This window comes from Bufo gargarizans, chromosome 6 (assembly GCF_014858855.1).
Source record: "Bufo gargarizans isolate SCDJY-AF-19 chromosome 6, ASM1485885v1, whole genome shotgun sequence".
Classification (NCBI taxonomy): Eukaryota; Metazoa; Chordata; class Amphibia; order Anura; family Bufonidae; genus Bufo; species Bufo gargarizans.
In genome coordinates, this window is record NC_058085.1 from 120,890,981 (window position 1) to 120,915,814 (window position 24,834).

Below are 24,834 nucleotides of genomic sequence, written 5' to 3' on the forward strand. Positions count from 1 at the left end.
ATGGATAGAAAAACAGAAGTACAAATTTTTACATTTTGCCATCACTTCTGGAATGAAAGCTTTAAAGGGAATCTGTCACCATGGAAATGCAGTGTAATCTGGCAAAAGCATGTTATAGAACAGGGGGAGCTGAGCAGATTGATATATAGTTTTATAGGAGAAGATTCAGTATAACTTTAATATATTTATTTACATTCTGCTCTTTTTGGGTTTTGAAGTCAAGGAGGCGGGGCCATCAGTGATAGGACCGCCTCCTTGACTTCAAAACCCAGAAAGAGCAGGAGTTTAAATAAATGAAATACAAGTTTTACTTAATCTTTTCCCATAAAACAATATATCAGTCTGCTCAACTCCTCCTGCTCTACAACATCCTACTCAATCTATTGACCTATAAAAGAAATTCAGTATTTTTTGTCTGGCCGATTCCCGGCATTCTCCGCCAGGACAGCCAGCTGCAGATATGAAAGTAGCCCAACATTCCCAACAAATGTCTGTTGATGTGTTTTAGTAGAATTACACTTTCAATAACAGCTAAATTTAAATGGTGCAAAAAGGGTTTAATCTCTCCATAGAGTGTTTTTATTGTAGTAGTTAAATATCAGACTGCACCAGTGAGCTCAGTTTTCTGATTATAAGCAGAAAACTGCCATGGTCTTTTAAAGGGGTTGTCACACAAAAAAACATTCTGCAATTTTCTTGCCAACACTTGGATCTAAATACTTTTGTAATTGCATCTAATTAAAAAATTTGTATAGCCACTGAATTGTGCAATACAATGTATCTGTATAGTGTCACCTGCTGTTTTTTCCCCCATCTTTTACTTTGATGTACTGTGGTCGATGCACATCCTTCAACTGCCTCCTGAGCTGTGATTGGGAGAGAGCTGCAGCAGAAAGGACACACCCCTGAGCTGCCAGATTAACCAATCTTGTAGAGCAGCTGGAATGATGAATAGGGAGATCGTAGGATCCATGTGAGGGACAGATTTGTTAGAGATTGTCATGTACAATACGATAACCGATTTTCATTTTGTTTACATTAATGGTGGGATAACCCCTTTAAGGACACATGCAGTTTACTGCTACTACTGTTACTTGCAGTACCACATGTCACCACTGACAGCAGCAAACACAAGCCAGTTAAACCAACTGGTGAAATACAAAAATGATGGAAAGTAGCATTCTGCAGGAATGAAAGAACCTTTACTTAAACTGGCTATACACTTCAAGAATAGGTGCGACCCAACAGCTGGCTGAATAACATCTATGCTTTGCTGGGCATGCATTCTCAATCAGTAGAGTGGAATATGCCATTGCCAGACATCACAGATGGCAGCTCCTTTGGGAACAAAGGTTTAAGCATGTTGAACTTCAAAAACGCCCGATCTATTGGTGGAGTTGAGACACCACAACACATTTTATGTCCCAGTGATATTGGCAGGTTCAGATGACAGTCATCTATTGTGTACAGCCACATTTACTCATGACGATGTTTAGAACGTAATGGGATGTCTGTAATCAAGGTAAAATGTATAGATCGCATAAATCCAGGGTTCACCAAACAATAAGCATGGGATCTTGCAACATGAAAGTAGGTCCATGTGATCTGTAGAAAGCTACTGTGTATTGTAAAGCCACTTGTATGTGTCATGAAGAAGTTAGCCAGCTGGCAGAAAACGTGGCAGCTGTACGGAAAGGCAGGGGAATGTCTGTAGACTCTTAGAGGGCAGTCAGAGCTTTGGCGGCTACTCTCCTCCCAAGAGGAAGAGTCAGGTCAGTGATGGCTAGCACAATTTTTGGGCTTGAAAGTGTGGAGACTTTAACCAGTTCTGAAACCTGTGGAGAAAGAAAATAAAATAATATTAAAAGAGAAGCACCAGTTATGATCCTTTAGGGCAACATTGGAGCCTCCCCGCACAGTGTTGGGGAAAGGCAGGGACAACCATTTTAGCCTGACAACTCTTTAGCTTTTTGATAGAGAAAACAATTCTGGAGTGTCTGTTCTGATGACTATGTTGTGCTGTTCCGATATAATTCCTACTAGAAGTTTATGAATAAAGGTACAGCTGGATGTCACCATCTGGGGGTGTGTCCCTGCACTGTGTGACCCTGGCAGCACTGACTGGACACTGTCAGACTGTGCAGGGGTACATCCTTCACCACTGGTAACATCTAGTTGTACATTTGCACATTACTTTCTAAAAGGAGAAATGGCACAACAAAGAGCTATAAGAAAAGAATCTCCAAAATTGTAAAACCGAGCCTGGAAATGCCGCCCCCTTACCCCCCCCCCCCCCCCCCCCAATATGCCCGGGCCCTTCACATTGATTCTACTTACCTGGCTCCCTGCGCCGCTCGTGGTCCCCGCTGCTTCTCCCCGTGCGCGGTTGAAAACATCTGGTGGTGTGTGTGTGGGGGGTTTCAGCCAATGGCAGGCAGTGACGAGCGGGTGACGCTAGGAAGGCTTGTCCCCATCACTGCCCGCCCCCCTTCTGACACAGGGTGTTCTCACCTGCACATGGGGAGAAGCAGCGGCGGCTGTGCTGGGACCAGGAGCGGCGCGGGGAGCCAGGTAAGTAGAATCAGTGTGAGGATCCCAGACATGGGGAGGGGAGGGGGGCGGCATTTCCAAGCTCGGATAACCCCTTTAAATGGAATAAAAATATATACGAAAACAGACATGTCAGGCGTGCTGATAATGACATGCCAAACCCACAGTGCGCAGTGACACATGTATTTCCTAGACCAGGCATGGGCAAACTGCGGCTCTCCAGCTGTTGTAAAACTACAAATCCCATCATGCCCTGCTGTATGCTGATAGCTGTAGGCAGACTGGGCATACTGGGAGTTGTAGTTTTACAACACCTGGAGAGCCGCAGTTTGCCCATCCCTGTCCTAGACCTATGCACAACAGGAAAGAAACCAGTCACTCATCGTTCTGAGGTGGGGGGAGGGTAGGAATAGTGAGCCTCATCTCTCTCGCAGTGCTGGTGCGTGCTGCAGGTTCAGCATGTCAGTATCCTAAAAGTAGACTGCTGTGACAAAAGTGACAGACTGCTAAAATCAGAGGGACTGTAAATACACTACACTGCCCTCAGTTAGAGCAGATTGGATACCAGAAAGAATCAAATATTTCCAACTGTTTATCCCTTTACAGACAAAAGATTGTATACCCCAATCCTTACCATACTAAAAGGCATGAACTGAAGGATCCCCCCTTTTCCTCCCTGCTCCAGACTCTCTACACATTCCTCCATGAACCACTGGACAAACTGTGTGTGGGCACCAGCCATCCGGGCTCCAAGAATTGACGAGATTAATAAGAAGAGGTTAGCTGACCAAAAAACATACAAAATGAGAAGTTAAAAAGTTATGCACCATATCCTATAGTTACTAACACCATATCTAAAAGACAGACACAGGTATTGGGGGTTCAGACAGTTTGTTCCACCATGAAATCCGCAGACATAGAAGACTTCTTGGAGGGTCTTGTCTAACGTAGATAAGTACTAGCATCATGGTCATCAGAACATTAATTATATGCAACACCAAAAGGGTTTTCCTAATAGAACTGTTTAAGTAAATGGACGTCCACAGAATGACATAAATGTCCAATAGGTGCAAGCTCCTATCCTGAGAATGAGGCTAGTCTCACCTGGTCATGAATGGAGAGGTAGCTGCACATGTTCTTACCCACATATTTTACGGAGGCGCATGATAAGGCCCCTTTCTTGAGATAGAGTGTACCAAAGATGGGACCCATGCTTATCAGACACTTATAGCATAACCTGTGGATACACCATAAATATCCAGATGGAACATCACCTTTAACCCCTTTCCAGACTAGAGTCGTACAAGTCATGGCAGAACAGCAGACACCTGGGACTAAAATGTGACCACGGCATCTAGAGGCAAAACAACTCAGAAGCGTGTGTTGCTGGATGTGTTATGGCCCTCCCTAGCCAGGACTGGGGGAGCCAAAGTATGTGTGGCAGCCTCTGTATTCCTCAATGATGCGAAACTTCCGCACATCAAGTCCTATAGAGCCTGTCTGTGGCTGGGCTCTAGGAACATATGGGCCATTTATTAAGACCGGCATTTTAGACGCCAGTCTTAATACCCCTGGGCTGGCGCTCGATGCACCTAGGTTATGTAGAAACGCCAGTCTCTACATAGCTTATGCGCATCCACCGCCAGCCTAAATCTATGCCAGTTCCCTTGCTGGTGAAGATTTAGATAATTTTATATGCCTTAAAACAGGTGTAGAAAATGATAAATGAGACGGTGTGGTGTGGAAGAAGTTGCAGATTCTGCCGCAAATGCGGTCATTTCACCTCCCACAAAAATTAAATAAAAAACTTATCAAAAAGTCAGACACACCCCAAAATGGTATGAATGAAAAGAGATCGCCCAGCAAAAAAAAAAATTAGCCCTCACACAGCTCTGTACACATAACTACAAAAAAAAGTTATAGGGGTCAGAATATGGCAACAAAAAGAAAAACTATTTTTTTTTCAAGGTTTTTACTTTAAAGTATTAAAACCAAAAAAAAAAACCATGCATATGGGCTTGCTGCCAGTAAATACTTGTTTAAATCCCGAGGCATAAAACTCACAGCTAGGCATATGCTACAGCAGAGATGCCCAACCAGCGGCCCTCCAGCTATTGCAAAAGTACAACTCCCAGCATTCCCTGATAGCTGAAGGATGTCCAGGAGTGATGGAAGTTGTACTTTTGCAACAGCTGGAGGGCCGCAGGTTGGGCAGTAACATGTAGTCTAGGCAATCCTATGTGAGCCAAGTAATATGGATTCCAGGCTGATCCAATGGGGCAAACTATGAAAGCAGGGGAGAGATTTGTGCAGTTTGTATTTAGCAGTCACAACTGAAGCAAAAACTCAGCTGTGGGAAATATTAGGTCTACACAAATTTCCATTCATCTGAAGAATTGTTTGAACACCTTTGCGCAATCCTTGGCTCATTACACATTTTCATGTTATTCAATGCTTCTGCTGCAAGAATGAAATAAAGGCAATGTGAACTGTCCAGGTTATGGCAGGGCTAGAAATGCACATACCGGTCCAACCTCTCATTCATGCTGCAGCACAGAAGTCCAGTTATCGTTTTGTCAAGACCTCAGAGTGCACATCCAGAATGGCGGAACTTACCTAGTACTCTGTTCAAGGGCTCTTTGGAGCTAATGTTGTGAATCTGTGAGGCGGAGAGAGAGCTGTTCATGGGGCGATCTGCTGTTGGATGGAAAGAAAAGGTCAATTGGACCATTTAGTTGCATGTCAACTGTATAAAAAACTAAACGATGAAATATGAATATAAGGCCAATCTAATTACTGAGGACATCCGTAGACATAGAAGCTGCCCATACACATCCAAGTTGGCTAAAGAAGTTGACATGAAATGTGTATGGTTGCAGCCTGTGAGAATAAAGGGGTAGGCATGGTGAAATTAATATGCCTGATCCTGGTTAACCCTCTCTCCCAACCCAATGTCTGCTGTCATGATAGACAATGTTGGCTTTTAATGTGCCCAACCTTTGTTATGCTGACCGTGGTTTATTCCTCTCCCCCTACTGAAATAAATTTACATGTCTTGTTAGGCCAAGCACGCATGTTCATGAGGTAGTCAGACGATACATGTCAAGATGTATGGCCAGCATTACATTAATAGGCTCTAGGAACTGGCTAGACCAATCCAGGAGCCAATTAATCTTGTAAGAACGTCAATAAGAGCTTTCACAGACATTAGTAGTACGGAAGACAAAAGGTTAGGAGCCAGTAGAAAATTTCTTACCACTATTGACATATGGGTGGCTAAAGAGGCTGTTTGAAAACCCATGTACAAAACATCTTATTAGGAAAGTGAGCCAATATGGCGGTGCTCTTGCTCAGGAACCTCATCTACAATCCAGAAAGTTGACTGACTCTCTCACACACTTGGAGGACTTGATATGTTTGTGAATTAAATGGATGACCCCAATCATTTCAAAGAGAATCATGTAGTGCTTCATTTCTCCAGTGGTGGTGCTACATAGAATTTAAACAGTTGCTGTTAAGTTACCCCCTAGATAAAAGCTGGTCCCAGTAGAACACCCTATGATTAAAGGGGTTTACCGGGATTTTACTACTGATGACCTAACCTCGGGATAGGTCATCAGTATTTGATCTGTGGTGGTCCGACAATCAGCTGTTTGAGAAGGCACCAGCACTCCTGTGAGCACTGCGGCCTTCTCCGTGCTTGCTCGGTAAGCAAAGAAGGCAGTGGTGCTTACAGAAACGTTGATGCCTTCTCAAACAGCTGATTGGCGGGGGTCACGGGTGTCAGACTCCTACCGATCTGATACTGATGATCTATCCTGAGGATAGGTCATCAGTAGTAAAATTCAAGAACACCCCTTTTAACTCATCATCAGGGTGCCTTTCCAACAAAAATCTTCATGGATAGAAAAGGCAATATTACCAGTGTAACCAACAAATAAAAAATCTTCTTGAGGTTCGGGGGGAAATGACTGCAGGTATTCACACTTTACCTATGACCAATCTTATCAGCGTTTACAATGATACAATTATTACTCATTTCCACCTGATTGACAAATAGTAAATAGCAAAAGAGAAAATATGTTTTATGACGAATGCTCAGTAATTGTGGTCCTCCTTTGAATAAAAACATACGCAAGGGAAAGTATGGGCATCTGAAGACACAGGAAGTCTTGCACTTCAAGATTCCAGGATTACAGCACTCAGCATCCAACACACTGAGGTCATCTGCCAACACTTTGCTATAAGGCCCCCAGGATGCAAAAAAGGCAGCGTCACAGTTACTTCTGACAAAGCAGTAGTGACTTGCACGGGCATGTAACCCGCTGACCAGACAGTTATAGAGAAAGCAGAAGGAAGACACTGGTTTCCATCCTCAGAAGAAGTAATAAAGGAAGTTACTAAGATCATTTTTGAACAATGCTATTTTTTTTCCATGTCCGCGGCTGTAAGGTGACGCGAGCAGTGTTCCCTATATTGCTGTCAGCTTCCATATGTAATGACTGTACAGTGATTGTGGAAAGTCAGCAATACTAGGTACTGAGTGTGGAGGTCAATGACTAACTGTGGAGATAAAAGACATGCCTGTAAAATTATATATATATATTTTTTTGTACTTGAAGGGGTTGTTTTACCATTAATAATCATTGTGATCATAACAAATGAAGACTATTTGCCATTTACAAGCTGTAAAAAGGTCCAGTGAAGAGTTAGGACATTGAGGTACACAGTACGGTGCCACCTGGTGTTCAACGTATATAGCAATATGCACTTCCACCTACTGAGCCGAGCGCTGGAGGACACACACAACATACTCAGTCACTCTCCCTACAACCAGGTCTCTCCATAGTGACCCTTAGTTCACTACATAGCAAATAATAAAAATGGCTTTCTTCCCTGCTTGGTTTCTAATGGAGTAAATACTAAAGATGTCACACATTACAGAGCTTCACTATTCTGGATTCTGTGTTATCTGTCTGCAGGGAAATTAAGAAGACCCTTATCAGCTGCCAGAGGGGAAGGACACTGATTCTGTTCAGAGCAACATCAAAAGGAAGCAAGATTGATGAAAAAGGTATTTTTTTTTTAAATTAAATGTAGCAGTGAATGCACAGTCAGCAGAGACAGATGAGCTGTCCAGGACTGTCAATCAAAGGGGAGCCTCTTGAGTAGCGGGACCAGACCATCGCTGTATGTCTGTGTGATGAACGAATCAATTCGCTCTTATCTAGTCACAGGGCCTATGTGCAGTTCAGTCTCATTCAAGTGAATGGGCCCAGGCTGCAGTACCCAGCATAGCCACTATATAATATACGGTGCTGTGCTAAGTAAACTGTGAAGCACCAGACCGCCGCAGACTCTTCAACCAAGGTGGAGTTGCCAGGTACTGGACCCCCACCAATCAGATATCAACCCCTTAGTGACCACCAATACGCCTTTTTACTGACGTAAACAAAGGGGGTTTAAAGGGAACCTGTCACGGGGATTTTGTGTATAGAGCTGAGGACATGGGTTGCTAGATGGCCACTAGCACATCCGCAATATCCAGTCCCCATAGCTCTGTGTGCTTCTATTGTGTAAAAAAAACGATTTGATACATATGCAAATTAACCTGAGATGAGTCCTGTACGTGAGATGAGTCAGGGACAGGACTCGTCTCAGGTTAATTTGCATATGTATTAAATAGTTTTTTTTAAAGCAATAAACGCACACAGAGCTATGGGGACTGGATATTGCGGATGTGCTAGCGGCCATCTAGCAACCCATGTCCTCAGCTCTATACACAAAATCCCGGTGACAGGTTCCCTTTAAGACAAATAGCTGGTGTTAAAGGGTTTCTACCACTTGCTGTGGACACATTTCGTTTTCAGACACTAGCGATCCGCTAGTGTCTGATGTACCATACAAGCCAAGTATTATATTCCTCCGTTCCGCCGTTTTCTTTAAAAAAGCACTTTTATATTTATGCAAATGAGCCTCTAGGTGCTATGCGGGCGTCTTTTCAGCACGTAGAGGCTCCGTCTACCTTCATAAACTGCCGCCCAGCTCGTCGCTCCAGCACGCCCATCTCCTAGTGAAATCGATCCTCCCCCTGCTTCTGGCGTCCGAAATCTCGCGCCTGCGCCGTTCGTCTTTGCATTCGGCGCAGGCGCAGTCAATGTCTGAGCGGTCAGACGTAGTCTGCGCCGAATGCCGCCGAATGCAGAGACAAACGGCGCAGGCGCGAGATTTCGGACGCCAGAAGGGGGAGGATCGATTTCACTAGGAGATGGGCGTGCTGGAGCGACGAGCTGGGCGGCAGTTTATGAAGGTAGACGGAGCCTCTACGTGCTGAAAAGACCCAAAATTGTGCATTAAAAACTATAACTTGTTCTGCAAAAAATAAGGCCTCATAAAAGGTATATAGTTATATATTATATAGCTCTTGGAATGCAATTTTGAAAAAATGTGCGTGGTCACTAAGGGTTTAATGACCCTTGTCAAGAATAGGCCATTAATATCAACATTCTGGAAAACCCCTTTAATAGACATGGCAATGATTCATTGCCTTATTTATATTATAAAGGCAAGTGGCTAATGCCAGAGTTTCCAGGCTGCTCCGCGGTGCCAAAAGTAGGCTCAATTACTGTCCCCAGAAACAATACACTACAGAAATCCTGACAGGTGGAAAGGAGAATTGCACAATAGGAAAGAAAGAGGAAATTGGCTGCATGTATGAAATAGTGACAAGTATGGAACTTGGGATTTTATTTTTTTCATGACGTCAGATGAACCTGTCAGGTCACGGTGCCAAAACTGCTAACCAAGACCACTGTGTACAGAGGGGAATTCTCAAGAGGCTGTGGCTGGGTGTGCCCCTACTACCACCAGGATGTTATGTGAAATAATAGGCAGCGGGATTATAAAAGGTAAAATCTTCTGCTGCACAAAAGGATTACATGCAACGTGCAATGAATTACAAGATATTAGATAAACATTGGCAAAGACAAAATGAATCATCGAGTGAGTTCTTCTGTTTAAGTAGAGGTGTCAGGTAACTAACTTCGAGGCTAAGAGGTATATTTTGCCAAAAAAGACAAATGGGGCCATTTATCAAACTGCTGTAAAGTAGAACTGGCTTAGTTGCCCATAGCAACCAATCAGATTCCACTTTTCAGAGCTTTGGAAAATGGAATCTGATAAGTTGCTATCGGCAACCAAGTCAGTTTCTACTTTACACCAGTTTGATAAATGTCCCCAAAATGTTTCTCTGTTGAACCTAGGGTCATACATTGTCATTGAACACTATGGTCCAGGAGTAAGAAAAAGGCCTGCTTTTCACCATAAACAGTGCCACTATTTTTCCTGGGGTGTGCCTGGTATTGCAGCTCATCCTTGCTCAAGTAAATGGGGCTGATCTGCCCATGCATCTGCTTTTTCTGGTAATAACAGAAACTTGTCTACTCCTGGACAAGCACTTCCATGGCATACTGCAAAGATATGTCATATCAATGTCCAACAGGTTGGGGTATGACTATAATGGGCCGATTGTAAGGCCTTTGGTAGAAATCGAGAGGGCAACAAGAGCACTTTCCTACATTTTCGATCACAGCGCTAGGCATTGTGAAAATGTCTTTTATCCAGCATGACACTCCAGATGTCACTTCAGTTATACAGGGTTTGCAGCAATGCCAGACAAAGCCTACAAAACAAGACAGGTGCTATTATGGGGCGCGGGAAGATTATATATTTTTTTCTCTCTTATTTTCAGGACAACCCCCCCCCCCCCTATTTAAAGGGAGTCTGTCACCACATTTTAGCATGTTAGACCGTTAAAATAGGGTTATGTGATCCAGCCAGAACATAAAAACGGTACCTTTGTGGTAGAAAACTGACTTTCCACTGTGGCTGTGCGGTACAAATCGTAGCGGGCGCATGCGCAATGCGATGCCCGCTCCTGGCAGGGCATCGCAATACCTATTGCGCATGCGCCCGCTACGATTTGTACCGCACAGCCGCAGTGGAAAGGGACAGGGGAGGGGAGTAAACAGGCGGGCAGAGGCGCACGGAGGGCAGAGTTATCAGCCGTTTAGGAGGTGCCTGCCTGGGGCTCCGAGGATTGAGAGACTGCCCTGGGCACTTGAGAGGGCTCAGAAGATAATCTTATAAGTTCGTTTTCTGCAAATTGAAAAGTCCGTTTTCTACCACAAAGGTACCGTTTTTATGTTCTGGCTGGATCACATAACCCTATTTTAACGGTCTAACATGCTAAAATGTGGTGACAAAGGCCATTTACACCTTTGGAGGCATTTTTTGTTTATCATTGCATTTTCAATTGGTCTTTATTAAAAATATATTGAGCTGGTCTGTCACAAAGGGTTAACAGTTTTTTCTAACTGTGTGACTGGTACTTTCACTATGTGCTGGTCATCTAATAAACCTTATCTCTAACTACTAAGAGGACAAACACTTATTTAAGCCACATTCTTATCAGTAAGATAAGAACTGAGCTATAATGAGTGTTTATAATGTCAGGGAGAAGAGCTAAGGAGCCCATCAGCGCCCAAATTGATAGAAAAAAGAGAAAATCCAGAGGCTGCTACTAGAGCATCTCAGCTATGTACAGAAAAAAGGGTTCCATATTTTTAATAAAGACCAATTGAAAAAATTATTTTTAGCTCAAAATAAATACAATGCAATAATTGGTCCCAAAAGGTGTACATAACCTTTAAGGCTCCAAATCAAATCCATTGTTTTTGACTTTTGGAGATGGAGTATTCCTGGCAATCTATGAACTCCATTCAACCATCAAATCTCAATTATGCTGATCTGTGGAGCTACCCAAGTGGGTCCGATGATAATAGTAGTTCCAGATGTCCAGTGGATCTACATTTTATACACATAGAAAATACCTGTGCACTGCATCCATCCACAAACACCTTGGTAGACAGACTAACTACTGTATGGGCATGGAGGACACTACTTACTGGGGTTGGCTTGCACAGAGTGTTCCTCTTCATTGGAGCTGAGAAGACGCATGAGTTTAGACTGCTGATTGTCATCTAGTGGAAACAGGCTGCTGTAATCCTGCAAAGAAGAACAGATTGTTTACAGCTACATTCTTCGGTTTTCTACAGCATTACATGATTCTATTAAGACTTTCATCACTGTAATCCAGGAAACATTTCTCCAACCATTCGTTATAATTATTTATGAAATAGAGGAATATTGTTACAGGAATTTTAAAGAACAGTGTAAAAGGTAGACATAGCGTCCAATGACCGATTACCAACCTCAAAATGTTTTATGTCGAAGTAAAAGAAAAATACTACAGCAATCCTTAAAGGGGTTTTCCCATCTTCAATGCATTTCTTTTAAATTTATTTATGACTCCCTCCTGCCTTTCCCCAGTGGGGCCGGTCAAGTGAAGCATACTTATCTGCTTCCCGTTGCTTAGTTCTGGATCGCTGTCTTTACTGCACTTTGGACCCAGCATGTAAACTTCTGGCACGGCTTATGGTCAAGTGTGCTGCTGCAGTCAATGACTTTCTGCTGTCGTGATGTGTCCCCCACGTGGCACGCGAGTGCAGTGATTAGCTGCTTGGGGACACATCACAGAACCAGAAAACTATCGGCTGGTAAGTTTAACATCTGTCGTGGGTAACCTGTTTGAAGGTTTTCTAGGAGATGCTATCTTGGAGTACCTCAATGGAAAAAAAAAAATTATAGATATAGATCGATATATATATATATATATATATATATTGTAAGGGATCGCCTCTTATTTGGGGGTCATTCTCACAGATACGACTTTAGGACACCAGGTTTCAGGTCCAAACCGTGCATTTATTGTGCACACTTCAACCAATACAGGTTATCATGAAGTCGCAGCTTCACCTAACACATGTGACATCCACATAAAATAATAAACACTTGCCCGGCTAGGCTCTAACTAACACAGAGTTTCCTGACTCACCTAAGTCCTTGTTTACACCCTGTGAACAGGTGCAGCTTTCTCAGCCAATGTCCCCCAGCCTCCTGGCTGTACAGAGCACAGTACACCCACTGCCTCCAGTCCAGTGTCTCAGCACACATGGGGAATAGTGGTCTGTCAGCCCTCCTGGCTTGAACCACACAGAGCCTCCAGGCCTCTGTCCACAGGTACCAGACTCCCCCCTTGCTGACACCCTGGGAGGTGCTTTGTGCCAGCCTGATTACTTCCAGCTGGTCTCACCTGTGGTGGAATAGGGGTGTGGACCGAACTATTCACCCCTTCCTTGCCTCTAACCTGTGTGAGACCTGTCACTGTCTCACATATCCCCCCCCTTTGTTCAAGCCCGTGAGGGTGAACACCTGCATAACCACGGGAGGCTGGTGAGAGGGCATCCACCTGGCCTGGACGTGGGGAACAGCCACCCACCCTGCTCTTTGGCTGCTCCCAATAAGAACCGGCCCAGATTGGCTTTACAGCCACACTAAGTAACACAGTGTCAGCGAGCACTAGCTGCCGCTGACACAGAAAATTACCGGTTCTTATTTCACCGAGGCCAGGAACCTCGGTGACACGTACCTTCCCTTTGTTCTGCCAGACCCACGCCAGCAGATCTTGGTTTATTACCAAAACCAACATCTTGCCTAACCGAAACTGCCTAAAGGCCTCATGTGCCCATCTCATGACCAGATACTCTTTTCCTACTTTTTCCCGAGTGATAATTATGCGCTGTCGTATATTTTGATCTCTTTCTCTTTTTAGATCCTCTGGCTCCTGTACATGCGCCTCACGTCCTTTCTTGGACTGCTGCAGCTCTTGCCTGAACTGTTCCCAGTCATGGTCATATCCCGACACTTTCTCCTTTGCTTTGCAGGGCTCCTTCAGCAAAGCATGCTTGCCCCTACTTGCTTCTTTTACGTGCATCTGGGTCACTTCTTCCTTTTTTCCAGCAGTAGTTACCCCAGCTACTATGGCAGTTTTAGAGACCTCTGCTTCTTTAGCGGCTTTTGCCACTTCGGCCGCGGCTCCCTTTGGCTTAATTTTGGTCTCTGTAGCACCTGGGGACTTAACGTCAACCAACACATCGGCCTTAACTTTTTCAGTCTTTGTCTTCTTGAAGTCTCCAGTCTTTGACCGCCTTCTCATCCTTCTCGGACATGGCACCATACACTTGCCCTGTTAACCCCAACCCCTCCCCCTCTTTCTCATCGAGGCAGGAGGCACCAGGGTCTTCAGCAGACTCCTCGTCTTCTGTCATTTTCTCCAGAGGCTCACCCAGGACACTGTTCTTCTTTTGGGGAGGAGTCAGGAGAGACAGCCCATCGTAATAGCCCGGATCTGCATACTGGTCGTCCATCTCCTCATATTTCTTCCCCAGCAGGCAGCTGGCTACTTGAAAGGCCTTGTAGGCGGAGGGGACGTCTTTTGCGACCTGGTCCTGGTCACACACTGTCATGAGACTCTTGGCCTCTGCATCGACATCAGCCCCATCAACTGGTTCAGCCGATACCTTTTCCACCTTCTCTGCCTTGGCCAGCACCCTGGCACCACCATTTCCAGACCCACTCTTACCAGGCTCTGACTTCTTGGCACCTTCCAGAGGATCTTCCTCTTCTGGTTTCTCACTTTTTTCCACCTGCTGTGCAGGAGCACGCTTAGGCTTCTCCACCTTATAGATGGCATCTTTTCAGCTCATGAGAGCTTCCATCTCTGCTCCGAGTTGCTTATTCAGCCTCTCTAATTCATTTCGCTCTTCAAGCACTTCTTCAAGGGCTCTAGCCAAGGAGAGGGCCTTGGACTCTTTCTCCCGAGCATCAGCCTCCGCTCGGTCACGTTCTTCGGCATATCGAGCCGATATGTATTTCTCCTCAACCAAGAGCTGGTCAAACTTCTTTTGTTTCTTCTCCAATCTAGATACAGTTTGTCTCTGGTGGTCCAGGTCCACCTTGCGATCACATAACTCTTGAACAAGTTGAGCCATCCTGGCTTCCAAATGTCTTTTCTCCTCCAAAAGAGCAGATTTTTCTGAGGCGCTGTTTAAAACCTCATCAGCCAGCTCATCTCTTTCCTGCTCTGCATGAAGTCTGGATCGCTCAGAAGCTGCAAGTTCCTCTTGAAGTTGGAGAATTTCCGCTTCTATTAGTGACTCTAGTTCCTTCAGCTCATTCATCTCTTTCTGTGACTCCTCTGGAGATTCCTGCAGTTGGTCTGCGAGAACCGCTAGCCCTATCTCTAGTGTATCTAGGGACTGTGCAGAGCGAGCGAAAACATCTTCAAGTTTGTAGCTGTACTGTCCTGGCAGGTCATCTACAACTGTCAGGATATGAGCTTCAGACACTAGGCTGTCACCCGACTGAACTCTCGTCTCGTCAGATATAACTGTCATCTGGTCGCTAGACTCGCTACTAGTAACCACTTTAGTTTTGCTGGGTCTTGACATGGTAGTCTCACTCTCGGAGTTGCTAACTGTCACGGCACATAGGCCACTTATACTGCTTGTGTCATTATTAACCCTGACCTCTAGGGGCACCCCTGAGTCAATCCCCACCTGGGACATTTTATTAATCATAGAAACCTGTGGAGACTGCACATCCACCTCTGGTCCGTGTGGTACACCCTCTAGCCCCGCCACATTGTCTACAATGGGGTCTCCTAGCGGTGTTTCTTCAACATTTATCAACACTTTTATATCAGACACATGTTTACCAACAGGGGGAGCTTTTTCCCCAATCACAGCCTGCAAAGGAAAAGGCATGTAATTATCACATATTTCATATGACATCACATTTTCCTTATGCATTTCCGCACTTTTGTCACCTATCACTTTGCATTTGACCAGCACCATTGTTTCCAATGGTCAATATTCTTTCCCATGCAGGTCAAAGTGCAGCTCCCTTAAAGGGACAGGTACAGGTTCTGCAGGAGTTTCTGCACTCTCTGCAGAAGTGTCTCCATTACTCCACAACTCCCAGCATAAGGGAAAAGTACACCCCAACACTCCCTCATGCATAAGCTTATCTGTAACATCAAGTTCATCAGTCTCTGTTCTCATTGGAGTCTCACGCTCAGTGAAAATCAGTGGATAGTCCTTCTCCGCACGACTGTCCAGCACCTTTATTATTATACCAGTCCCAGGTTTCAATATTGTGCTACCTCTTACCCGGGCTAGCATGGGATGCCGGATCCTTGTCATCCCAAAACTAGCTTTGGTCATGGGCAACTGAGGAAACACAGAAACCTTCTCCCCTGCAGGTTTCTGCGAGGGAGCAATCACAGCAGGCTTATCCGCCTGTTCAGACACTGCTTTTTCTCTGTGTGACTTATCACCTACCGGCCCAGCAGGTATCCCCTGCCGCCGGCTCACTGTCACTGGCTCTGCCACATAGTTAATAACAGGAACAGTCTTACCCTTTGTAATCAACCATTCTGGTAAAGCAGTGACATCCTCTCCCGCGGACTCATCAAGGTTGTGGTTGCTCCTAGCAACAGCTTTACCGCACCTCCGCACTTCCTCTCTAGGACTCAGGACACAGTCGCAGGGAAGATATGCACTCCTGAGAACCGCACCGCTCTCCACCTCTTTGTCTTCCCGACGGTTGCCCTTGGCAACGGCATATATTTGCTGTTCATTGGATTCTCCAGGTACACAATTTGTAGCATTTTCGTTGCTCCACAGCTGCCAAAATAATGGGAAGTCTTTGCCAAGCACAAACTCCACTTCCAGGGTCTCACATTTTAAGAGCTCCCATTGCACAGGGCCATAGTCTGTTATAAAGGTCAGAGACACGGTGACATCTGTCTCTGGCCCTCTCTCCAGAAAGTCCAGCACTTCAGGCCTGACGCGAGACACCTGCTGGCGGGCATCTAGAGTGACCCCCAGCGGGATTCCCCCAATCACCAACTCGCAGGATCTTTCTGTATCGGATCTTCTGACATTACCATCCTCTTGGAACTTTGTACAGGGTCCATACAGTGTTGAGAACCCATTTCTCAAGGCCAGCTGCAACGGTGCCTCCAAAGCCTCTCGCTCTGCATCAAATTTTGCCAATTCATTTTTAGTGTAGCCAATTGCTATGGCCATTTCTTCTGCCTGCTGTATGCGCCAGCGCTGCCGGACGTACTCTTCCCCGAGAGCCATGGTAGCAGGAAAAGCTTTCAGCCACAAGTCCACTTTTGCTGGGCTACTGGCCCTTTAATTCACTGCAGTTTTACTTGCACCACAGCAAAATAGTTCACACTCTTATGAGCAGCACCTGCTCCACTGGACAAAAAAAAGCTCCTGTTCCTTTAACGCCACACACGGCAAAAAACAGCTTTTAGCAGCACCTGCAGTCTCAGCGTTGCTCCTAGCAACCGACCGTTGCCCTTCTCTCATGGACAACTTGCCCGCATCCGACACCAATTGTAAGGGATCGCCTCTTATTTGGGGGTCATTCTCACAGATACGACTTTAGGACACCAGGTTTCAGGTCCAAACCGTGCATTTATTGTGCACACTTCAACCAATACAGGTTATCATGAAGTCGCAGCTTCACCTAACACATGTGACATCCACATAAAATAATAAACACTTGCCCGGCTAGGCTCTAACTAACACAGAGTTTCCTGACTCACCTAAGTCCTTGTTCACACCCTGTGAACAGGTGCAGCTTTCTCAGCCAATGTCCCCCAGCCTCCTGGCTGTACAGAGCACAGTACACCCACTGCCTCCAGTCCAGTGTCTCAGCACACATGGGGAATAGTGGTCTGTCAGCCCTCCTGGCTTGAACCACACAGAGCCTCCAGGCCTCTGTCCACAGGTACCAGACTCCCCCCTTGCTGACACCCTGGGAGGTGCTTTGTGCCAGCCTGATTACTTCCAGCTGGTCTCACCTGTGGTGGAATAGGGGTGTGGACCGAACTATTCACCCTTTCCTTGCCTCTAACCTGTGTGAGACCTGTCACTGTCTCACATATCCCCCCCCTTTGTTCAAGCCCGTGAGGGTGAACACCTGCATAACCACGGGAGGCTGGTGAGAGGGCATCCACCTGGCCTGGACGTGGGGAACAGCCACCCACCCTGCTCTTTGGCTGCTCCCAATAAGAACCGGCCCAGATTGGCTTTACAGCCACACTAAGTAACACAGTGTCAGCGAGCACTAGCTGCCGCTGACACAGAAAATTACCGGTTCTTATTTCACCGAGGCCAGGAACCTCGGTGACACGTACCTTCCCTTTGTTCTGCCAGACCCACGCCAGCAGAGCTTGGTTTATTACCAAAACCAACATCTTGCCTAACCGAAACTGCCTAAAGGCCTCATGTGCCCATCTCATGACCAGATACTCTTTTCCTACTTTTATACAATATACACAATATCTATATCTATATACACACACACACACACTTCTCCAAAGCATTTGACACTGTACCGCATAAAAGGTTAGTATATAAAATGAGAATGCTTGGATTGGGGGAAAATGTCTGTATGTGGGTGAGTAACTGGCTCAGTGATAGAAAACAGAGAGTGGTTATTAACGATACACATTCAGATCGATTGGGTCACTGTCACTAGTGGAGTACCTCAGGGGTCAGTATTGGGCCCTATCCTCTTCAATATATTTATTAATAATCTTGTAGAAGGCTTGCATAGTCAAATATAAATTTTTGCAGATGACACTAAACTGTGTAAAGTAATTAACACTGAAGAGGACAGTATACTACTACAGAGCGATCTGGATAGATTGGAGGCTTGGGCAGAGAAGTAGCAGATGAGGTTTAACACGGACAAATGTAAGGTTATGCACATGGGAAGGAATAATGCAAGACACCCGTACATACTAAATGGTAAAACACTGGGTAACACTGACATGGAAAAGGACCTAGGAATTTTAGTGAACATCAAACTAAGCTGTAGAAACCAGTGTCAGGCAGCTGCTGCCAAGGCCAGTAAGATAATGGGTTACATCAAAAGGAGCATAGATGCCTGTGATGAGAACATAGTCCTGCCACTTTACAAATCATTAGTCAGACTACACATTGAGTACTGCGTACAGTTCTGGGCTCCTGTGCACAAGGCAGACATAACAGAGCTGGAGAGGGTTCAGAGGAGGGCAACTAAAGTAATAACTGGATGGGGGGGGACAGTACCCAGAAAGATCAAAAATTAGAAAAAAAGACGAGCGAGGGGAGATCTAAGTACTATGTATAAATATATCAGGGGTCAGTACAGAGATCTCTCCCGTCATCTATTTAGCCCCAGGACTGTGACAAGGGGTCATCCTCTGAGACTGAAGGAAATAAGGTTTTTACACAAACATAGAAGAGGATTCTTTACGGTAAGAGCAGCGAGACTATGGAACTCTCTGCTTGAGGCTAGGGCAGCACTAAAGCCCGCCCATCAGAGACGGTGACGTCACCGAACACACTGCCGGGTGGACGTCTCCGCCCGGCAGTGTTTTATTGAAAACAAGAGACTCTGCCCTGCGCTAAAGAAGCGCATTGGAGCACGAGATGCTCCGATGCTAGCCTCAGGGGGGCTGCCTGGGTGAAAATATTGGTATGTCCGGGATCAGCGCTGAACCCGGTCAACCCCTTTAAGTGGGGAAAATTGGCTTCCACCTCAGTTTTTTTTTGCCTTCCTCTGGATCAACTTGCAGGATAACAGGCCGAACTGAATGGAAAAATGTCTTTTTTCAGCCTTATAAACTATGTTACTATGTTACCATCACTGCTGAGGACAATCCACCTAACCCCCGGATATGTCAAGTTTACATGCTGGGACTAAAAAGTAGTAAAGACAGCGATAGATCCATGGAGCAGGTTAATATGCAACCTTTGACAGGTCCTACTAGAAGGGTGGGGGAGATTAAAAAAAACACCCCAAAAAAAAAAAAAAAAAAAAAGCCACATTGAAGTTAAAAAAAAAAAATTAAAAAAAAAAAACCATAACCCTCAATCCTGACATATTTTACATACATGTACTGTTTGTCATCTAGTGCTTTGAATTGCTAAGTGTAATTTTGACATTATCACTTTTATCCCTATTATTTGGAGCTCAGTTGTTTGGGGTGTCTGTCAGCAAATTGCATTGCAGACTGTTTTCCATACCAACCATAAGAAATTCAGCTGTGGACTATAATACAGGTTGGTAATGTTGGACCTCCTAGTCGTGGCTGCACACAGCCAGGAATTTATCATTTAACTCTTTATCTACACAGGGAGTTCTCCATCAAAGAAACAACGTTCTCACAGCTATAAAACTATATTAAAGTGTTTTCTCATCCGTCTCATTGGGGGACACAGGCATTGACCATGGGTATAGCTGTTGCCGCTAGGAGGCGGACACTAAGCACACAAAGTGTAAGCTCCTCCCTCTTCAGCTATATCCCTTCCTGCAGGGACCAAGCTAATCAGTTTTTAGCTTAGTGTCTGTAGGAGGCAGACCCTTCCTACATTGCAGGTCTGCTATTTACTAATTTTGTCAGTTTTTTTTTTCTAGCGGGAAGCTTCAGGCAGTCCGGGTAAAAATTGCCTGCACTCCCACCCAGGAGACTGTAGACCATGGGGTCACCCAAACCCTCTGATCGTTCCCGCTCTGTAGAAGAAAAGGAGGACCAGAGGTCCCTGTAAAAACCTCTGTATCCCGCCAGCAAGCACATCACCACGGCTGCCCCAGCGAAAGTCCCCTCTGTTCCGGTGTAGCATCCCTCACCAAGGGACCGCACACCGAAGGTGGTGAGCCGGCTGGAGTCAGGGGAACAGAAGACGTTGGACAGGTGAGTAGGAGCAGTGCTCCCCTCCACCCTCCCTCCAGTAACCCCCTCAGTACCACCTCCAGAACCCATGCCAGTATTCCTTTCTCCCTATGTGTGGACTTGGGCATAAATCTCCTATAAGGGTTAACATACCTGGGATGCTGCTGCAGCAAGGGGGTGGCTGCTTTCTTTGTACACGCAGCGCGTCTGCTGCGGCTTCCTGGGCTGATGGCGTCCTCTGGAGTGCAACGGGAGAGAAGGGGGCGGGGTTGTCCTGATGAAGCACCATTTCCTATGTCGGCGCATCAGCTTAGTTCTGGGGCAGCTGGGACCATTATTATTCGAGGCCCCGGTTTCTGTGTGGCCTATGACTGTAGGCTTGCCTCCGGTGGCCAGGGATGGCGGTGTGGGGGCCTGAGAGTGAGGGGTGTGGCCTAGGAGGATGGACGGGTACTGGCAGAATTTTGAGGGGTGGGGCTTGTGTTTGCCCGCCCCCACGTCAGCGGCAGAGCAGTCGGAGAGTGGGCTATGCCCACTTTCGGATTTTAGTGCTCCTGGCGGGAAATGAGGGTCTGACTGGCATTTGGAGGGACACAGGCTGGGTAAGCGTTTGTCCCTTCTCGCAGGGCCTAACCTTCCCATTTGCCTCATTGGGGTGACAGAGGTGTCATTATGTTGTAGATAAAGGTCGGCACTGCACTAGAATACTTGCGGTGCACGTGTCAGCAGGCAGGCGTCCCGACGAGCAGTATAGAGAAGGAAGACCGGCAATTGAGAGTGCTGGTCTTCCTTCTCTATATAGAGGTGTCATTATGTCTGAACCCAGGTCCAGCAGGCGGTCCAGTTGGTGCGTCATTTTGCCTGCACATCATGTCGCGCAAAATTTCCATCCCCTCTTTCAGACTCACTCCGCTTTGCGTGTGCTGCGCCGCCATCAAGCGGCTTGGCTCCGGACCCATTTCTTCCCGCTGCCCAACCTACGGAAAAACAGGAATGGGCGCGTTCCCTGTCTAGGGTGGTACAGGATGTCGCCAATACCAACAAAGCTATTGTGGATATATTGGGGCGTTTATCGGCAAGGCAGTCCTCTGACCGGTCTGACTGGGGATCATGGGGCTTCTGACCACATCGGCCGCCCCACAAAATGAGTGATTATCTCTAGCAGGAGGACGAGAGGCCGAGGACACGGGAGACACAGAACCCCTTTTGGGGCAGGAAGTTCTGGCCCATTTTGTAGGGCGGCCGATATGGTCAGGAGCCCCATGATCCCCAGAGTCAGACCGGTCAGAGGACTGCCTTGCCGATAAATGCCCCAATATATCCACAATAGCTTTGTTGGTATTGGAGACATCCTGTATCACCCTAGACAGAGAACGCGCCCATTCCCGTTTTCCGTAGGTTGGGCAGCGGGAAGAAATGGGTGGAATTTTCCAGATAGACGTTTTAGGTTGCCAAAACGCCTTAATGTCCTTTATCCTTTTCTGGAGAATTTGACTAAGCCTTTCTTTAAGCCGCGGCCTTCCTGGCATTTCCGTCAACAGGGCTCCAAGTCCTTTAACCCCAAGAGCTCTGCTGCATGACGGGCCCTCCGTTCGGGAAGGCGGCCGGCTTAATGCGTTTCGGCATGTTTGGCTGGCTCCCTGCGTAGATGAGGGAGGTCATTGCAGAGGGCTACAAGCTGGATTTCAAATCCTCCCCTCCATCCCGTTTTTTTTTGGTCGTCTCCTCCGGCCTCTCCCACAGCCGCAGATTCTTTTTTTCTGGAAATTCATGGTGTGATTGTTCCGATTCCTGCGCAAGACCGTTTTCAGGGGTTTTACTCCAATCTCTTTGTGGTTCCCAAAAAGAGAGGGAACGGTCCGTCCCGTTCTAGACCTCAAAGCGCTCAACCGTTTCCTTTGCGTCCTCAGATTCCGGATGGAGTCACTGAGGTCGGTCATTGCGTCCATGGAACCGGGGGAGTACCTGTCCTCGATAGACATCAAGGTGGCTTGTCTTGACGTGCCCATATGCGGCAGTAACCAGAGGTTTCTTCGGTTCGCAGTGGGTCCATTTCACTACCAATTTGTAGCCCTCCCATTCGGCCTGGTAATGGCTCTGCTCCATGCCAGGGGGATCAAGGCGATCCCTTACTTAGAACAACGGACCCTTGACCAGGATGTAGTCTAAGGGACGGCAGACAGACCGAGCATAGTCCTGGATACCCTGGAGTGCTTTGGATGGATCGTGAACAGACAGAAGTCTGATCTTTATCCATCGAAGCGATTGACTTATCTGGGCATGGTGTTGTTGCCTCCGGAAAAACTATCCACTCTCCATCTTCAGATTTGCTCATTGTTGCGGCCAGCTCTGGTTCCCATTCATCGCTGCATGCGGGCTCTGGGGCACATGGTTTCTGCCTCTGAAGCAGTTCCCTATGCTCAGTTCCATACCAGAGCGCTTCAGCGAGCCATTCCATCCAGCTGGGATCGCTCCCCAGACTCCTTGGATCGGCTAATGCATCTCCTTGCCCCAATGTTATCCGGGCCCTCAGATGGCCTCTCCGATTTCCGATGCCGACATCGTGGCGTTCGTTTCTCCCTCTCCGTTGGGGGGGGGGGGGAGTGTTGGAAAAATTTTCGGTCCAGGGAATATGGTCACGTGAGGAGCGCTCCCTTCCAATCAATGTTCTGGAGTTGAGGGCGATTTGGCTCTCTCTGTAACACTTGGTCAACCATCTCAGGGGTTGTCCGCTGCGGGTGCAGTCCGACAACTCCATGGCGGTGGCATACATCAATCACCAGGGTGGCACCCGGAGCCCAACAGTCACGGAGAAGACGGCGCTCATTTTCAGCTGGGCAGTGAAACAGGTTCCAGCACTATCGGCAGTTCACATTCCAGGCGTAGACAACTGGATTGCGGACTCTCTCATCCGAGAGTGTCTCGATCCTGGCGAGTGGGCATTTCACCCGCAGGTCTTTCGGGACATCTGCGAGAGGTGGGGTAAGCCGGATGTGGATCTCATGGCCTCATGTTTCAACAATAAGGTTGAGGACTTCGTCGCACGGTCCAGGGACCCCAGGGCCCTGGCATGCGATGCACTGTTGATCCCATGGAGTCGGTTCACTTTTCATTACATGTTCCCGCCTCTTACACGCATTCCGCAGCTTCTCAGGAAGATCAGGTCCGAGGGACTGCCAGTCATTCTCGTGGTCCCAGATTGGCCACGCAGGGTGTGGCATGCATCCCTAGTCATACTTCTCGCCGACGAACCTTGGCGTCTTCCTCTTCGTGAGGACTTGCTGTCGCAGGGGCCGATCTTCCACCCGAATTTATGGTCGCTACGTTTAATGGCATGGCTGTTAAAACCGCCGTACTGAAGGCTCAGGGTTTTTCAGATGCAGTGGTCCAGACTATGATTCGTGCCAGAAAGCAGTCTTACAGAATCTACCACCGGACTTGGAAACCCTACTTTAGTTGGTGCGAGCAGAAACAGCTGTCTCCCGTTAGTTTTTCTTTGCCGTGACTTTTGGCTTTCCTGCAGTCGGGCATGGACTTGGGGCTGGCTCTCAGCTCTCTCAAAGGGCAAGTGCCGGCTCTCTCCATTCTTTTTCAGCTAAATTTAGCTTAGCTTTCGGAGATTCTGACTTTTCTGCAGGGGGGGGGGGGGGGGGGGGGCTGAATGCTGCGTCCCTTTTATGTCCTCCATTGGATCCTTGGGATCTTAATCTAGTGCTCAACGCTCTCCAATCTTCTCCTTTTGAGCCTTTGCAGCTGTGCTTCCTGTATAATAAGGTGGCTTTTTTTTGGTTGCAATTATTTCTATCTGTAGAGTGTCGGAACTCACGGCTCTGTCATGTCAGTCGCCCTTCCTGATCCTCCATCAGGATAAGCTGGTCCATAGCGCTGTGCAGTCTTTCTTGCCGAAGGTGGTGTCGACATTCCATCTAAATGAGATTATTCTTCCTTCATTTTGTCCGGAGCAGTCTCATCCTCGAGAACAGTTGCTCCATACTCTGGATCTGGTGCGTGCATTACATATCTATTTGTCCCAGACGGCATCTTTCAGGCGGACGGATTCCCTGTTCCTGATTCCAGAGGGGCTGAGATGAGGGCTGGCAGCGTCAAAGACTTCCATTTCCAGATGAATTTGTTTGGCTATTGTTGCAGCGTACCGAGTTAATGACCGGGCCCCACCCTTCGGCTCGGGCAGTGGGAGCCTCTTGAGCAATGCATCACGGGGCTTCGGCTTCAGGTGTGCAAGGTGGCAACCTGGTCGTCTTTGCATACTTTTTCTACGTTTTACAGGATGTACACCTTTGCATCTTCTGATGCTTCTTTGGGGCGTAGAGTTTTGCAAACAGCCGTTCTCCGATTGGCAGGGGGGGTTGTAGTTAAGCCATTAATATGCTCCATTAATATGCAAATTCTCTATTAATATGCAATAAGAAAAATTCTAGTTATAGGGACAAACTGGTACATTCTGATATTGGAAGTACAAAGAAGAGTTTGAAACAATTGGTGTTAGCGACTCAACGTAAGGGCACGTTCCCATGTTTGCACTGTTCTCAATGTTCCCATATAATCAGAGGTTCCACATT

The 24,834-nt window shown here is 46.7% G+C and overlaps 1 protein-coding gene across 1 annotated transcript in view; it reads right to left on the reverse strand.

Annotated features, from left to right (window-relative positions):
- Window positions 1–556: 556 nt before the first annotated feature.
- Window positions 557–24,834, reverse strand: part of MED24 (mediator complex subunit 24) — a 105,286-nt gene continuing 81,008 nt past the window's right edge. Inside the window, exons 23-26 of the mRNA XM_044298419.1 lie at window positions 11,517–11,616; window positions 5,167–5,247; window positions 3,185–3,333; window positions 557–1,835 (exon numbers count right to left, since the gene is read on the reverse strand). Coding sequence (XP_044154354.1) covers window positions 1,719–1,835; window positions 3,185–3,333; window positions 5,167–5,247; window positions 11,517–11,616 — 447 coding nt within the window. The 3' untranslated portion in view covers window positions 557–1,718. The remainder of the gene's footprint in view (window positions 1,836–3,184; window positions 3,334–5,166; window positions 5,248–11,516; window positions 11,617–24,834) is intronic.